Source organism: Eubalaena glacialis, chromosome 3 (genome assembly GCF_028564815.1).
Source record: "Eubalaena glacialis isolate mEubGla1 chromosome 3, mEubGla1.1.hap2.+ XY, whole genome shotgun sequence".
NCBI lineage: Eukaryota > Metazoa > Chordata > Mammalia > Artiodactyla > Balaenidae > Eubalaena > Eubalaena glacialis.
The window spans coordinates 140,737,337-140,756,029 of NC_083718.1; the positions used below are offsets into that span (position 1 = coordinate 140,737,337).

At 39.0% G+C, this 18,693-nt stretch overlaps 1 protein-coding gene across 1 annotated transcript in view; it reads right to left on the minus strand.

The window, feature by feature from the left end:
• Positions 1-15,725, minus strand: part of ALG6 (ALG6 alpha-1,3-glucosyltransferase) — a 58,159-nt gene extending 42,434 nt beyond the window's left edge. The window contains exons 1-2 of the mRNA XM_061186488.1: positions 15,615-15,725; positions 11,376-11,647 (exon numbers count right to left, since the gene is read on the minus strand). Of these exons, the coding sequence (XP_061042471.1) occupies positions 11,376-11,457 (82 nt within the window). The 5' untranslated portion in view covers positions 11,458-11,647; positions 15,615-15,725. The remainder of the gene's footprint in view (positions 1-11,375; positions 11,648-15,614) is intronic.
• Positions 15,726-18,693: the final 2,968 nt, after the last annotated feature.

The window sequence follows — 18,693 nt, forward strand, 5'->3', positions numbered from 1 at the left end:
TCTGTCAGGCTTACTTCACTTAGTACGATAATCTCTAGGTCCATCCATATTGCTGCAAACAGCATTATTTCATTCTTTTTTATGACTGAGTAATAGTCTATTGTACATATTCTTTAACCATTCATCTGTCAATGGACATTTAGGTTCCTTCCATTGTATATACTGCTGCAATGAACACTGGGGTGCATGTATCTTTTCAAATTATAGTTTTCGCCAGATATATGCCCAGGAGTGGGATCACTGGATCATACAGTAACTCTATTTTTAGTTTTTTAAGTAAACTCTATACTGTTAAGAGTAAGGTCTAAAATAAGTAACAGGACTTTCCTGGTGGCGCAGTGGTTAAGAATCCGCCTGCCAATGCAGGGTACACAGGTTTGAGCCCTGCTCCGGGAAGATCTTACATGCCACGGAGCAACTAAGCCCGTGTGCCACAACTACTGAGCCTGCGCTCTAGAGTCTGCGAGCCACGACTACTGAGCCTGCGTGTCACAACTACTGAAGCCCGTGCACCTAGAGCCCATGCTCTGCAACAAGAGAAGCCACCGCAAGGAGAAGCCCACGCACCACAACGAAGAGTAGCCCCCGCTCGCTGCAACTAGAGAAAGCCCACAGCAGCAACGAAGACCCAACACAGCCAAAAATAAATAAATAAATAAATAATTTTTAAAAATAAATAAATAAGTAACAGGAGTCCTGTTTTCAGATGAGGGAAGTAACTGAGCAAACTCAGATTTTAGGAGAGAAATGTTAGAATAAGTAATGTATGTAAGCCACAGGAATAGAAAAGTATTATATATGCGTGTTGTCCTCTACTTGATTCCCATTAAGCATTTGATTATGTACACTAGTAATACTGAAATGGTGTGATTTTTAAAAATTATTTAACCCTATACCCTGATATTAATTTAACTTTCTCTTGACATAAAGAGTGCAAAGAAAATAATATATCTGTCAAAATTAGAAGACTAAAGGAAAATTAGAAGACATAGGATTGCAAACTAAATAATGATCAGGAGTAATACAGCCTGAAGTAAGAAAAGGGAATGACTATCCAAAGGACCAGTTATGGATTGAAAGCAAAGGTAACACAAATTACATATTTCATATGACAACTTTTAACTGGGCTTTTCCTCAGCCCTTCTTTATCCCATTCCAGCTACCAATTAACTCCCTCCTTCCATTCACTAACAAACTTCCTAAAAGTTGCTATGTCCACTTACTAACTCCCATTTAGTCCATTATGGTCTGGTAGTTAGGAAGCTCACAATGGCCTCCTAGTGATCCTTTGTCTATTTTAAATTTTCATTCTACTTGACATGTCTAGAACTTCACACTGTTGGCCAGTCCTTATTTCTTAAAATTCTCTAATTCCCCGGCTTCCAGGATAATAACTTCTCCAGGCTCTAATCTTACATGATTTCTTCTCAGTCTCCTTTAATCATTACCCCTTCTCTGTGAAGATGATCAGTGGTTAAATCCGTTTTCTTCTGTACTACAGATGCTCCCAACTCTGTGGCTTCAACCATCATCTCTATCAACCTTTTGTAAAAATCAGAATAACCTGTGGAGCTTTAAAAAATACAGATGAAACTATTTTCCAGCAACATGGCAGACTCAGAAGGTCAGAAAAACACCTCCAATACAGGAAAAGTATATATTTTTTAATTATTTATTTTATATATTATACATGTACAATTTTAATATATGGCTGAAGCAGCAGCAAAATAAGAGAATTCCTTAGAGGCCAGAAACAACAAAAAAAGCGTAGACCCAGAAGAGTAAGCATTTGTCCTGAGGGAATCCAATGATCTTCGGTGGCCTATACCCTAGGTACTGAAAAGCTCTATGCCATAAGTAAGGAGGCAAAGCCTTAGTACTTGAACAAGTAGGAATTCAATGTCAGAAAAATCTCTACTAGGATTAAAAATACAAAGCCTTTGAGGAGATGGTGAAGATAGTATTTATCTCTGCCTTGGCTCTTGGTAGTACAGGAAAAAAGAAGTCTCCCAAAAATTCCTAACCATAAGTCTGCACTCACCCAGTTTGGGGCCTGAATTCACATCAAGTATTTGCCAAAGGAATCTTAAGATGAGAATTTAGTTTGACTTTTGTTAAAAGTGCCCCAGGTGCCTGGGAGGAGGCAACCCAAACCCTCTGTGGACAAATACACAGTAAACTGAGGTCTCAAAGAATTCCCACAGATAAAAGTTCTAAGTAACATGAGCTCACAATTTTAAAAAATCACTAAACTCATGAAGAAACAAAATAACATAAGCAAGAGTCAACAACAAACAACTAACTATGAAATCAGACTGCAGGTATTAGAATTTTCTGATAGGTAATATAAAATAAGCATGTTTAGTATGTTTAAAGATATAAAAGAAGACATTAAGAGTATGTTGAAGAACAAGAGATCATCAGAAATGATCAAAAAGATCTGAAAAGGAAACAAGTAGAAGTTCTGGAAATTAAAAATGTAATAGTTGAAATTTGAAAACTCAATAGACGGGTAAAAAAAACAGATTAAACACAGCTAAAGAGAAAAGTAATGAACAGGAAGACAGATCTGATGATTATAAAGAAAGCAGTATGAAGAAACTATGAGAAGGGAAATACAAGCAATTATGAGGTATAGAGAGAATGAAAAGACCCAACATAGTCTGCACGAGGAGAATAGAAATGAGAGAGATGCAATATTTGAAGAGATAACAAAATTATGAGGTGAAGAAACTGTTGTCTATTTTATTCTCTGCTATATCACCTACCCTTGGCATAAAGTGAGTGTCCTACACACACCTGCTGAATGATTAAAAGAACAAAGATATAATATATATCTAACCAGAGTTCTACAAGGAAGAAAAAGTATGAGAAGAGACAGTTGGCTGAGCAGTTTCTAAACAGACACAAGGTACCATTCCTTAGAGTCAGAAATCCCAAAAAATCCTAAGATAAAATTTTTAATATTCACATGTAGATATACCATAGTGAAACTGCAGCAAGAGAGAAAAGACAAATCACCTACTAAGGAGTAACAATTAAAATGACAGCTGATGTCTGAACATAAGCAACAGAAACTAAAAAACAATGAGAGAAGATTTTCAAAGTATTAAGAGAAAATAACTGTCAATACAGAATTCCATACCCAGAAAAACTTTACAACAAAGAGCAAAATAAAGGTATTTTCAGACAAAAATGGAGTTTGCCAGCAACAGACTCTCACTAAAAAAAAAAAAAAACCCTCCCAAAGATGTACTTCAGGAAGAAAGAAAATGATCTCAAAGGAAGATGTACTATGTAAGAAGGAAGGGTAAACAAAGAAAATGAGGGTAAAACTGGATAACTATAAATTGTATAAAATAACAGTGACTAACATCTAAAATCATGAAAGAACTGAAATCCTAGGCAATAATACCATTTTAATTTGGGGCAGGAGGTGAAGATTTGTAACTAGAGTTAAAACATTCTAAGGTCCTAGTGCTGTTCAAAAAGAGGATATAAATATGAATTTTAGGTTTTGTTAAGTTAAATATGTATGTGAAAATCTCCAGAGTAAGCCCTGAAAGAACAAAATAAAGTATAGCTTCCAAATCAGTAGGGGAGAGAAAATGGTATTAGGGAGGGGAATTGGTTAGACATATTTAAATCATAGGGATTCAGAGGTAGAGGGTAAAAGAATAGAAGAAGATATACCAAGCAAAAATTAACCTAAAGAAAACTAGTAAAGCTATATTAATTTTAGAGGAAATAGACTTTAAGACAAAAGCATTACTGTAAATAAACAGGGACATGACAATAATGTCATGAAATTCAAGTCACAAGGAAAAAAATTCTAAATCACCTAATAATATAGATTTAAAATATTCAAACAAAAATTGACAGAACTACAAAAAGAAACTGCAGCTCTCTCAATAACTGGTAGATCAACTGGGCAAAAATCAGTAAGAATATAAAAAATTTGAATCAAAACAACTGATATTAAGTAAATGGATATATGCAGACTATTAAACTGGAGAACATATATTTTAAACCAAAAACAATTCCAGTCTTGAGTACTATTCCAGATTTTAGGAAAAGACGGTATACTCCCTAATTCATTTTATGTGGCTAGCACATCCTTGATAACAAATCTGACAAAGGCATTTTAAGGAAGTAAAACTGCAGGCCAATTTTATTTGTAAGCATGGATGCTAAAATCATAAATAAAAAATTAATAAGCCAAATTTATCAATATACCTTAAAAAAAGATAATATATCACAAATAGAGTTATTCTAGGAATGCAAAGTTGGTGCAGTGCTAGAAAGAACAAAAACATACTCAATGGTAAATTAAAAGCATCTATTAAAATTAGGAACAAGAGAAAGAAGCCTGAATCACTACTTCTATTCAACACTGTAATAAGGTCCTAGAATTAAGAAGACAAGAAAAAAGAAATAAAAAGGGTAGGAAGTAGAAAAGAAGAAATAATACTGTCATTATTCATGGATCACTTTATTTTACACAGAAGATCCAAAAAATACTTCAGAGAAATTATTAGAATTACAAGTTTAGGAAAGTTACCAAATATTAAAAAATAAACCACATTTTTATACCCCTGGAAAAAGCATTTAGAAAAGCAACTTTTTAAAAGATACCATCTACAATGGTGAGGAAGAAAAGATATTTAAGACACCTAGGAATACATCTAAGAAAGGATGTATAAGACTTTCATGTAGAAAACTATAAAATTTTGTTGAAAGACATTAAAGAAGACAAATAAATGGAGAAGCATACCATCTTAATGAATCAGAAGCCCTACCTACTATGGTAATGATTGTCAATTCCACCCAAATTAATCAATAGTATAGAATATAATTCCAGGCAAAATCCCAACAGGGTTTTCCATAGGACTTTAACAATCTGATTTTTAAAAAAGACATATATGGGGAATTCCCTGATGGTCCAGTGGTTGAGACTCGGCGCTTTCACTGCCATTCAATCCCTGGTCAGGGAACTAAGATCCCACCAGCCAAAAAAAAAAAAAGACACATGTGTGTATTAGCTTTCTATTGCTGCATAACAATTATTACAAAATTAGCAGCTTAAAACAATACTCTTTTGTAATCTAATAGTTCTACAGGTCAGAAGTCTGGGTGGGCATAACTTGGTTCGCTGTTCAGGGCTCACAAGGCCAAAATAAGGTGTCAGCCAGTCTAGATGCTTACCTGGAGGCCTGGGGAAAGAATTCAGTTCCAAGTTCATTCAGGCGATTGGCTGCAGGTCTGAGGTCGCTGTACCTTGCTGACGATCAGCTGGGGGCCACTCTCTGCAACTAGAGGCCACTCCTATTCCTTCTCACATGGCCCCCTCCATTGTCAAACCAGCAAAAGTGCTGAGTCCTTATGATCTAAATCTCTCCAGGGTTCCCTTCTACTGTCAGCTGGAGAAAGTTCTCTGCTTTTAAGGTCTCATGTGATTACAGTGGACAAACCTGGATAATCCAATGCAATCTCTCTATCTTAAAGTCAATTATGTCATATGACATAACATAATCACTCCCAAATAGATCTCATCATTTTCACAGGTTCTGGGGATTAAGGCAGGACATCTTTGGGGGACCATTTAAGAAATTCTTCCTACTACAATATGAAAGAGCAAAGCCCAGAATAGCTCAGACACCAGTGAAGTGGAACTATCAGGTAGGAGAACTTGCCTCACAACATATCAAGACAAGGTAAAATTATAGTAATAAGACATGGCAGTGATGAACCAATGGATCAGAATGGAGAGCCAGAAACAGACCCTTGTGTGTATGAAAACCTGATATAGACAGAGCTGGTACTACAGATTTATGGGAAAGGATGGACTATTCAATAAATGAGCTGAAACAACTGTTTTTATCCATGTGAAAAAAAAAATTTTTAATGGCTCCCTAACTCACATGTTATACATAAAGTTCAGTTCTAAGGAGATAAAGACTTAAACAGGAAGGACAAATCTTACAATTTTTTTTTTTTTTTTTTTTTTTTTTTGTGGGCCACGCAACGCGGCTTGCAGGATCTTAGTTCCCTGATCAGGCATTGAACTCGCGCCCTCGGCATTGAAAGCGCAGAGTCCTAACCACTGGACCACCAGAGAATTCCCAAATCTTACAATTTTTAGAAGAAAATTTTAGAAAAATATCTTTGTGACCCAGAAGTAGGGAAGGATTTCTTAAAGATACAAAAGCACAAATTGTAAAGGAAAAAGATTGATAAATTTCATTATTTTAAAGTCAAAAACTCTTGTTCACCAAAAGACACCTTAAAGTGTGAAAAGATAAGCCATTACGTGGGAGAAGATATCTGCAACTTGTACAAAGGTTAGCTTCCAGAATACAGAACACATAGGAAAAAACCAAAAGCCAAAATATAGAATACATAAGAAAAAAACTAATATAAATGTACAAATGACATAAGCAAATATCACAGAGAAGGAAATGCAAATGACTAATAAACACAAAAGTATGCTCAATCTTTTAGAAATGAAATTCAAAATAAATAAATGAATTCAGCAATGAAGGAAATTAAAATTAAAATCACAATAAAATATCATTTCACACACTCCAGCCTGGCAAAAATTCAGAAGTTTAACACTACCAAATGCTGTGAAGAATGTGGAGTAATAGGAACCCTCCCACTTGGGAAGTGCCTCAATACTAGAAAGGCTCAGAATGGACCACCTACATAAAATTGGCTCTAGGAATTGGCACAAATGATTTCTGGTTCATCTCTTGCACTTGCTTTGTTCTAGCTCTGAGGTTAGGCACGAGCTTAAAGAGAAATTGGACAAAATAGGATCTGCCTACTTTGATTCTAGCCAAGAAAAAAGAAGTCCTGCTATTGGCCCTGCTAAGGTCACCACCAGGCTGCACTGGAGTATGAAGCTAGAAACTAACTCTAATAACAAAGTGTTCTCTGTGACCAGCTGAAGATGGATTTATGTGTTCCTGTGCCCCCAGCCAAATTGCATCTCCCAAAATTCCCGCTTTTTTATATGACTAAAATGCACCCAAATCTTAACATAACCAAAAGAGAATTCATTACCTTACCCCACTGAATCTGCCCTACCTCTCAGTTTTCAGTCTCAGTATCTCTAAACTTAGAAACCAGACCATTCTCAAACTCTTCCTTCTTATTTATCCTAGAATACAATTAGTCATTAAATTCTGCTGATTTTTACCTAATGTGGCCCTCAAATTTAGTCACATTTTTACCTAATATGGCTTTCAAATTTAGTCACTTAGTCCAGGCCCTCATCATCCTTTTCCAAGACCATTGAAACCAGCTATGCGTAACAACTTCAAATAAGCATTATAAACATACATGAGGCCACTGCACATAGATGCTACCATCAGTCTCTACACGTTCTACTCCAAACGCCATGCTGCCTCTACAGCTGTCTTCTTAAAAAACAAATCTGATTATGTGAATTCCCAGCTTAAAAACCTCTATTGCCCAAAAGATAAATCCCTCACACGTTACTTTGGCTCACAGTCTGCCTCAAATTTATTTCTGCCACCCCATCTCTTACTGTTCCACTTACCATGCACCCTGTATTCCAGTCACACTTACATCCTCACCAAACCTCAAAGAACTCTCATCCCTTGGTCATGCTATTTCCTCTTACTGGAATACTCTCCTCACCTCCTTTTCTGCCTAGTAAAATTCTTCCCTCCCTTTTAGAACAAACTTTAATGTTATACAGCAAATCCCCTACACACTAACGAGTTCCATTCCGAGAGCACGTTCGGTAAGTCCAACAAAGTTAGCCTAGGTACCCAACTAACACAATCGGCTATATAGTACTGTACTGTAATAGGTATAATACTTTTCACACAAATAATACATAAAAAGCAAACGAACACAAAAAATAAAGAAAACGTTTTTAATCTTACAGTACAGTACCTTGAAAAGTACAGTAGTACAGTACAACAGCCGGCATACAGGGGCTGGCATCAAGTGAACAGGCAAGAAGAGTTACTGACTGGAGGACGAAGAGGAGGTGGGAGATGGTAGAGCTGAAGGATCGTCAGCGATAGGAGACAGAGGGCAAGCTGCAATTTCACTCAGGCCTGACATTGACGGCACAGGTTCTGGTTCCTTGCTGGATTCAATTCTACCTACTCTCTTGAAAAAACAATCCAGTGATGTCTGGGCAGTAGCTCTTTTTTTCTCGTCATAGATGACACAGTAGCACTGAATTGCATTCTGAACGGCTGTTGCAACCTTCGTGTACCATTCTACGTTCCGGTCCTGTGCCTCAAAACTAACAGTGCCTCCTCAAATAAAGAAAATCCCCTTGCCATTTCCTGCGTCGTGAATCTCTTCGGTTCTTCAGTTACTTCTTCTTCCTCTTGTCTCTCTTCGTCCTTTCTCTGGGCCTCCAATTCCTGGCACTTCTTAGCAGTACCAGCTATGTCACTGCTGCTTTTACGCTTGCTTCTGGACATACTGGGCTTGAAATAAAGATACTGTACTACTGTACTCTATACAGTACTGTACAGTAAAGTACACAAAAGCACAACCACTTGTAGAGGATGCACACACGTGACAAGGTACGCCAGTCACGTGAACTAATTTATGTGATTGGACAGGCGAACACATGTCCGCATCTTTGAAAGTTCGCAATTTGAAGGTTCGTATGTAGGGAACTTACTGCATTCTAAGCCTTTCTCATCTGAATTAGAAGTCCCTTGTGCTCCCAGTCTACTTTTATACCACACTATATTTTAATGTAATATATATCTACATGTCTGCCCTACCCACTAGACTGTGAACTTCTCTAGGGAAGTAAAAGTGTGATTCTAAGACCCAATTACAACATTTTGGGGGGGGTTTCCCACACACATCCAGCAAGCAATTCTCTGGACACCACCTGGGTATCCTATATCTCAACTAAATTCTGACACTATCTACCTGGAGATAGCATTAGATCCCATAAGTTATGGGTTCAGTCCTACAAGACTGCATCCCACACCCCACCCCCACTTCAGACACCAGTGTCAAGACCTACTGCCTACAGGTTGCAGGTTGCCCCCTCCAACTCAGGGTGTCAATGGCAAATCCAGGTTATCACACATACTTCTGACTGTCAGGCTATAGATCAGAGGTACCCACAATCTCCTTTTTAGGTTCGATCAATTTGCTAGAGTGGCCCACAGAACTCAGAGAAACATTTTTCTTAACTAGATTACTGGTTTATTATAAAAGGATGTAAGTTGGGAACAGCCAGATGGAAGAGATGCATAGGGCAAGGTGTGGGGAAAGGAGTGCAGAGCTTCCATGCCCTCTCCAGGCATGCCACTCTACCCGCATCTCCACGTGTTCACCAACCCAGAAGCTCTCCAAATCCAGTCCTTTTGGGTTTTAATAGAGGCTTCATTACATAGGCATGACTAATTAAATCACTGGCCATAGGCAATGATTCAATCTCTAACCCTTCCCCTCCCCTCACCAGAAATCAGGGGGTGGGACTGAAAGTTCCCACCCTCTAAGCATAAGGTTGGTTCGCCTGGCAACCAGGCTCCATCCTTAAGTGGGGGACCCAAAGCCACCTCATTAACATAACAAAAGACAACTTTATCATCTCACTTAGAAAATTCCAGCGGTTTTAGGAGCTCTGTGCCAAAACCACAGATGAAGACCAAATATATGTCTTATTATGAATCACAATATCACAGGTACATACCATGTATTATTCTTGGTCACCCTAAAGACCAGACCTAAAGATATGATCACCAGCAAGACCTATTTTTGCTGCACAGCAGACACTCAATAAATATTCTGGAGTTAAATGAACTGATGTCAGGATGAAATGAGAAAACAGTTATGAACCACTAATGTGCTGATTATATTCCTACATTACTAAAAATAAAGCACAATCCATACATATTATCTCAATCCTCACAACAACTCTGTTAAAGTACATATTAATATTCATACTTTGTAGAAGAAGTACATAAGGTTCATGAAGATTAAGAACCTTCTCCAAGATCAGGCAGCCAACAGGTGAAAGAACTAAGATTTGAACCCAAGTCTATGGCTGCATTCAAGTGATTTTACTTCCTCAATATTCCTTAAATTCTTTTCTCCATCTTTCAACTAACTCCCTTAGCTCAAGACTTCTTTCTCAGAGGCCACAGAGCAGAGTTAAAGCACTGACTCTGGAATAAAATATAACTATATTTGAGTCCCAGTTGTCATTTATTGGTTGTCTCATTTTCCACTTGTAAATTAGAGATAATACCTATCTTCAGTGGTGTGGTATTAAGTAAAATGCTCAGTGTCTAGCATTTGGTAAATACTTAAAGAGTAGCTCTTACTTCTATTATTAAGATTGTCTCATTTGTCTCTTTACACCCAACCTTCTTGCTACAATCATTTTTAATTACAATGAAAGTTATTTTTCTAAGACACAAATAATTTCCCGAGCTAACTGTATAGCCAAACCTCTAGCCATCCCTCCCCACCCTTTTCGTTCCTTCTTTTTATGCTATCCAATACCAAACACTTCTAACCATGCTCTCATGCCATCTACCATGTCTTTGCACATGTTCTGCTGTCTAGAATATCTTCCCCATTTCATTTGCCTAGCAAATTCCAACTCATCCTTCAAATCTTGAACTCAAAAATCATCTTCTCTGAAAAGTTTTTTCCAATGCATCCTGATCACTCATTTCTCTATGTTACCTTTGAACCTCACACATACTTCAACATTATAATTATCACATTGTATTGTGACTACTTATCTACTAAAATGTGGACTCTTTAAGTACTGGAGCCATTAAGTATTTAAGTATTCACCTGGAATTTCTAGCACTTAGCATAATGCCTGGAACATGACAAGTATTAAATAAATACTCACAAGGTTAAATTTAATCCCATCCCCAGCCTCCAGGACCACACTCCATCCATTCCTCCTCCCTTTCTCTCACATCGTTCCCAATCTTATTCTCCACTGGTCTCTTCCTTTTCAATGTAGTAACATGCCTTCTCTACCCTAAACAAACAAAAAAGCCTCTTTAGATTCTGCTCCCCCTTTGAAGTACTAGCTCATTTCTCTCTTCAATGCCTAATAGATAATTGTTTCTCAACCTGTCATCTTCCCAGTTAAAACACATCTTTGTTTTATCATTATCACAAAGCCCATGCTTCTATTTAGCTCTTATACAAATTCTACTTATTAGAATTAGATGCTTAAGTGTACTTTCTTGACTACACCAATAAAACCTAAAATTCTTCTCTGTCCCAGTCAGAAGACTATAAACTATTACCAAAAACTAAAAACCTCAAAAAACAAACAAGAAAAATGATTCAAAAAATTATTTACCTATCTTAAAAGAAAAATGCATTACCTGAGTAAGAATTAAGAGAAACTGTCCACCGTACTGTTAGTCCTAGTAAGACAACAGCTGTCATCAAGTAGCATTTCTCCATATTTCTTCTCAAATTTAGGGAGAGGAAAAATAACAGGACCAATGCCGGAATACTTTTAACACGCAGTCAATCACTTCTTTTCTTGATCAGAGAAATGTTATCAATTCTTTGGAATTAGGAATTTGAGAGGATTTTAAGTGATGCTTCGTTTCCAGTTAAATATTGATTTTTATGTCTATGAAGAAGTAGTCTGCAGGAAAAAAGAAAAAAGATACCAAGATTTAGCTGAGCATAGTACCTACAACAACAAACCCATTAAACCAAGTAGAGTGATGGAGAAGTGGGAGAAGCGGAGGCAGGGAATCGAGGAAAGGGGATAATTTTAAGTTCCTTATCCCCTAGTCCTCTAGTTGGGAAATGTACCTCAAAAGGTAGCTCTCCCTATTAAATGTGACTCAATATATCTAAAGATATAGTAAGGATCTGCTCTCACAAGGAAATATTTCTGAGTGAAGAAAAACAGCAGAGATATGTAGATAGTAGGTCAGTTCTAAACAGAGAATTTTCACCTACAGGTAAAAACAAGATCACAAAGATAAACAAAGGGGTGATTTTACCTTTGGTGTAGACAGAAAGAGGACTTTTATCTTTCTATTCAGCTTGAGAAAATCTTCCACTAAAGTAATTTACGTAGTTTGACTTTTCTTTTCTTCCAAAATATACTTGAACTAACTACACCAACTTTCCGTTCTAGAGAATGAACCTTTGTAAGAAGCAATAAGAATAGCCCCAACTCTTAAGAGAAAATACAAAAGCAGTAAAATACAATTAACCACTTACATGTTTCTTTTTTTTTACTTTTTCCCTATTGGGTCGGGGTTCTAAAAGTTCAAAGATTTGAAGAATCATGGGCCGTTTTAACCACAGGATATAATTTAATTTACATATATTCAGAAAAATGCAATTAATACATAAATGAAAATTTTAGGGAAAAATTGGCATATTCTACCTACAGGTCAAAAAAGTATTTTCTTACTTAAAAATAGCAAGGGACAACTCTAGAACTAATAAGTCTAGCATCTCAATCAGGTAGAATGACTCAAAGCATTTAATAAGGCTATGTGAATATATTATTCAAATTTGGTTTATATAAATTCCCTTTTTCTTTCTTCCCTCCTACTGCATCCACCTTTGATCATTCCACTGTTCATTAGAAATTCTACCACAGAGGCAAGGTAGGAGGAGAAATTAAAATTAAATCACTTTCCGATGTTGATTTCAGGTTTGACACAGTTTATAGGCCATCATAAACTTTTCAAATCCTTTTTTAGTCTAACTCGAAAAGCCCCTTTTAACAACGCATTGCACTATATATTTCAGAATTGCAATACAACACTCTATTTTCTGCTGAGATATCAAGTTTAAAATTGACTTTACAAATGCTAATTCCTGGATTTAAAAATACAGCTTAACTAATATTCCATCTTGGAAATTTAAATCACTAATACAAACAAGTTAAATCAATAATCCACAGCTCCAGATAATCATATTTAAGTACTTCCCCAGGAACCTTAAGTAACAAAAATAAGACAACCAATGACATTTAATAATCATAATAAACTTTAAAAAAACATAATGCTTAACTAATAATATGCTGATCAAGTTTTTTTGTTTTTTGGCTGCACCGCGTGGCTTGCGGGATCTCAGTTCCCCAACCAGGGATTGAACCCAGGCCCCCGGCAGTGAAAGCAAGGAATCCTAACCACTAGGCCACCAGGGTACTTTTCTGATCAAGTTTGTTAAAAGCACAAAGGTGGGGCTTCCCTGGTGGCACAGTGGTTAGGAGTCCACCTACCAATGCAGGGGACATGGGTTCGAGCCCTGGTCCGGGAAGATCCCACATGGCGCGGAGCGGCTGAGCCCGTGCGCCACAACTACTGAGCCTGCATTCTAGAGCCCGCGAACCACAATGACTGAAGCCTGTGTGCCTAGAGCCCGTGCTCCGCAACAAGAGAAGCCACCTCAGTGAGAAGCCCGCGCACCACAACAACAAAAAAAGAGTAGCCCCAAGTAGAGGAAGCCCGCGCACAGCAACAAAGACCCAACGCAGCCAAAAGTAAACAAATAAATTAAAAAATTAAAAAATTTTAAAAAAAGAAGCACAAAGGTGGAACAGCTGACAGATGAAAGAATCATATCCAAAAAGATTTGGACAACATCTATGATGGACCAAATCTAACTCCAGAAATCATTACAGGGATAAATTCAAATAAATTCAAAGTTCTGCACTTAAATGTGAAAAAAACCAACAAAAATCAACTGCTTAAGTATTTAAAGGGAAGCAACAGATAACAGATGATAATTACAGTTCTGTATGGACCCAGAACTGATGACCAATGTTAGATTAAATACTAGAAAAACTTTTCTAACAACTAGAGCCGTCCAAAAATTAAATAAGCTTCTTCTTGAGAAAGGAGTTCCTCTTTGAAAGGTTCAAGCAGAAGCTAAGCAACAACTTGAAAAGAATATTTTTAGAGTGGAGAACAGATAACTGATTTCTAAACTGTGTTTTAAATCTGATTTTGGATGCATATTATGTGTCTAAATTAATATAAATCCTGACAATACAAAAGATGATTTCGTCTCCCAACGTGTCCTAATCCCCAGTAAGTGACAAGTATTGCCACTTTTGTAGGGTTTCTTCAATGAGTAAAATGGGTAGGCCTTCGCATCCTCCACAAGTGGCTCATGTTAGAAACTGAAGGACATCAAAAACAACTCTTCCTGGCATCTATTACGCTTAGAATAAGATCCAAATACCTCAGCCATAAGATCCTGCCTACCTCTCCAATTTCATCTCCTCCACTTTCCCACAAGGTCTTCCCTCTTTCTAGAACCTGCCCATTTCATTCATACCTCAGTTCCTTTCCAATTCTATTCCCTTTGCTTTGAATGCTCTTAATCCAGCTCACTGGCCAATCTTTTGTCATTCATCTTATACCTCAAGTCATCCCCTCAGAAAGTTCATCCCTGACCACCCTTACTAAGGTCCACTTCTTACTGTTTGTACCGTTACCTTCTTTTATTTTCTTCCTAATTCTTTTCACTATCAGAAATTATATTTTCACACATGAAACAATCTCACAAACATAATCTTGAGTTTAAAAAGCTAGACACCAAAGAATACACACCATATGGTTCCATTTACAAAAGGCTCATAAATAGGCAAAACTAATCTGTGGTGTTAAAAATCAGGAAAGAGGGAGGAAAGGGGATGGCGATTGGGAGAGGTCTCCAGGAAGGTCTTCTGAGAAGATGCTGTGAATGTTGCTTCCTGATTTGAGTGGTAGTTAAAAGATGTGTTTACTTAATGATAAATCAACTAGTTACAATTTATGATTTGTGTACAGTATTTTCTTGTACATGTTATATTCCAATTAAAAAGTATAAAGGAAATTACATTTATTTGCCAACTAGAATATAAGCTCCAGGCAAGTAGGGATCCTCCTACCTTAGTCGTGGCTCGGTTCCCTGCGCTTAGAACAATGTTGGCAGAAAGCAGGTACTCATAAAGTATTATATTTGCTGAATGGAGATCTTCGTGTGTGAAGGGAGGTACCTAATTTTACTGAGTCCTTTATGGTTAAAGATATTATGTGAGACTTTTAACCGATCTCTTCTCCTTGAATAGTAAAAAGGTTTATTACTTTTCCCATCTGTAAAGCAAAGCACAGTAACTTCCTAACCCATCCTCGCGCCACGAAGTTGCCACGCGGGCAGCAGAGGAGTTTTCCGTCCTACTTTGCCCCGAGGGTGCGTCTGGACAGAAAAAAAAGTCTGCCGTCCACGTCCCAGGGCCGAACTTGCTCCTTTCAGTCTGAAAGGTCCCTCCCCCAGGTGGACACCACAGCCAGGGACTACTGCTATCCCAGGTGAGCACGTCTCGCCAAAGGGACCCCTCCTGATGTGTCTCTCCCTTTCTCCGGCGGGCCAGACCCTCAGGACCGCAGGAACAAGGGTGCCAAGCCGCTCCAGCCCAGGGTCCCCCCACCGTCACCGCGTCCCCCAGCCGACTCCCAAGCGAGCCTGCGGGCTGGTCTGCGGAGGCCTCGCGTGCCGTTCCTCTGAGCGAAGCGGTACCGGGAGCCGGGCCGCCAGCCCCAGTCTCCCCCCACCCCGGCCAGGCGCCCCAGAACGGCAGGGGCCCGACCCCTTACCCCGCCGCCCGCGTAACGTGGGGATTCGCGCCGCAGCGAGTCCCAGGAAGGCGCCTGCGCGCTCGCCCCCGCGGCAGAGTGCCCCGCCGGCCTTCCTTCCGCGTCCGCGTGCTCGCGGTCCGCCCGCGTGCCCTGCGCGGGAGCGAGCCCGTCGAGCGTGAGGGGAGGGGCGGGGGAAAGGCGCGGAGAGGAGGAGGCCGGTTTCGGAGGCGGAGCACCAGCGGCTGGAACCCGAGAGGCCCGGCGTCCGGGTGAGGCTTGGGGCAGGTGGAAAGCCCCTTGCTCTTCTTTCCTGGGATCGCGGCCAAGGCCTGAGCGGCTGCTTAGTCCACGGATTCCTGTCAGGGGCGCGTCCTGGCTTGCTTCCCACAGTGGACAGCCCCATGGCTAGTCCTCACCAGCGGGCAGGAGATCTTCCTCTGGACCTGTGCCCTCGAGGAGCCAGAAAGCCAACCTGCTTTACTTTCTTCAAGCTACATGCCTGCCAAGAAGAAGGTATTAAGGCTGGGAAGTCACTTCATGGAAGAAAGAGTACTGAACGTCCAGCCATTTTTGAGAGACTGTTGGTGATGCAGAAGAGCAGCCCTGCCCTCTAGTAGCCACCACACAATCCCCATCAGTCAGCTTGGATCACCTAAGCCCAAACTTGCAAATAATAACCACATTCCCTTCCTTTAGTCAAAGAATGCCCTCATATCCCCCTTCTGAATCTTGCCATTCTGTAAAAGCCAACCCCTCTGTAATCCGTTAACTACCAGCAAATATTTGGCTTTGGCTATGGCTTTATACTAAGTGGATCTGAACAGCTCTCTGGATCTCGGTTTCTTCATCTATGAAATGAGTGAGTGGGCTAGGTAAACTTCCAAAAATAAAATTTCATCCTACAATATTTAAAAGACCATCGGCCCTGGAAATATGAAGAAATATGGCCAAGTCCCTGACCTCAAGAGATTTAATTCTCATTGGAAAGTCATTTTCATGCATAAAAGGATAGAAGAACAGATGCTAAATGTCAGATTACTGGTATATGCATTAAGTACTGTAGGAGTTCAGAGAAGAGGGTTCACTGTAAACTAAGAACTATCAGGAAATGCTTTCCCTGGAGAAGTCAGCTGAGCTTTGAAGGAAAGCCTGGGCCTTCATAAGCCAGGAGGATGGGAGTAGGACTCTAGACAAAGGAAATGGTTCAAGCCAAAGTTGTAGCAGTTGAAAAGTGCAGAACATTTCCTCCAGTTGAGATGGTGGGTGATGAAGCTGGAAAGGACTAATTGTGGAGAGTTTTGAATACTAGGCTGTGGTGTTCAGAATTTATTCAGTGATCAGTAAGGGACCATTGAATGACTTAGCATGTAATGACTTTTAGCAAGTGTACAGTAAAGTGTTAGAGAAAATTTAAAGTAGTAATAAGGGATAAGATAAATCAGAGGGAGAAGTAGAAATCTTTTTAGTAGTCCATGCATGATTAGACAAGAGCCAGAACTGAGATGGTAATAGTGGAACTGGAAAGGAAGAGATCAATGCCAGAGGAGGAATATACAGATCTTGGTAACACCGTAGATATGTAAAAGTGAAACAAAGGAGAGGGGAAAGTCAAGCATGGCTCCCATGGTGTCAAGTCTGAATTACCAGAAGAACTGAAAGATCTAGAGAAGCCTGAAGGAGAAACTGGCTTGGAGGGAAATACGATGGATTGTATTAAGTTCAAGGTGACATCAAGACAACAAAGTAGTAATATTCAAGTACCAGTTTTGAATCAGAGCCCAGGAAAGAAATTGGGGCTGAAGATAGAGATATGAACACCTTTCATTTGGCTGAAGAAACATGGAGACAGCACAAAAAGAAAATAGACAACCATACTTGAGTACACACATATTTAAGGCCAAGAGGAAAAAGGCAAGCTGATGAAGGATATTACGTGGGTAGGAGGAAATCCAGTACATCACAGGATCATAAATATTAAGCATCTTGTGAATAAGAACTGTGTTTGGCAGACCAAAAATCATGTTTTATTAAATCTAATTGGCTCTGTCAGTTGTAAGAAGCACCACTATTTTATGCACCACTGAGAGAGAAACAAAAGTTACCATCTAAACTTACTATGATTGTAAAACACATATAATTTCAGAAATATCAATACGTGTTAAAAGATATATCTTCAAATGATGACAGTTGGTATCAGTCTCTCCTTTCTGCCTCCCAACCCAATAGCTTCTGACACAGTATTTAGAACAAAGTTGATGCTTAAAATGTTCATTGAATAAATAGTGGAAGGAACGTCAAAGCCTCTAATTCATACCTGAACTGCCCCACCACTACATCTATATACCTACTCCTGCTCTTTCCCTCCACTAGGTACTATCACCTCTGAATGTCCAGTGCCTATATATAACAGATGCTCAGTAAATGCATTTTGAATGAGGTCATTAGGGTAGAACCGAATTCATTATGACTGGTATCCTTATAAGATGAGGAAATTTGGCAACGGACATGCCCACGTGCAGAGGACAATGTGAAGACATGGAGAAGATGGCAGTCTACAAGCCAAGGAGAGAAGTCTCAGAAGAAACCAACCCCACTAACACCTTGATCTCGGACTTCTAGCCTCCAGAAGTATGAGTATACATTTCTGTTGTTTAAGCCACCCAGTCTCTGGTTTTCTGTATGGCAGCCCTAATAAACTAGTACATACCTTATCAAAGGTACTCTGAATACTCAGTGTACTAGGCAAACTTCCTCACACAAATCATACTTTTATAGTAGTTTCTAGTCCTGTCCCTAGATCACTTCCACTTATTAAGAAAACAAGCCCTTTTCTATATCAAGCCCAGGACTTCCCTGATTCTAGGTGAAAACCATTTATCTGATCATAGCTGTTTTCTGAAATAATTTTTCTTCTCTGTACATCTTCCTCAATTGACCCTTATATGTCATTTGCCATTCTTCTGAAATCTCCAGGTTTCATCATACCTTTGCCTCCTCCGGGGAATAAGTCCACCTAAGCAGCGTGAACCTCCAAATTTCCATATAGCCATTGGCAAAATAGTGTTCTCTTTTATATGCTAAAAGTTGTTCATATCCA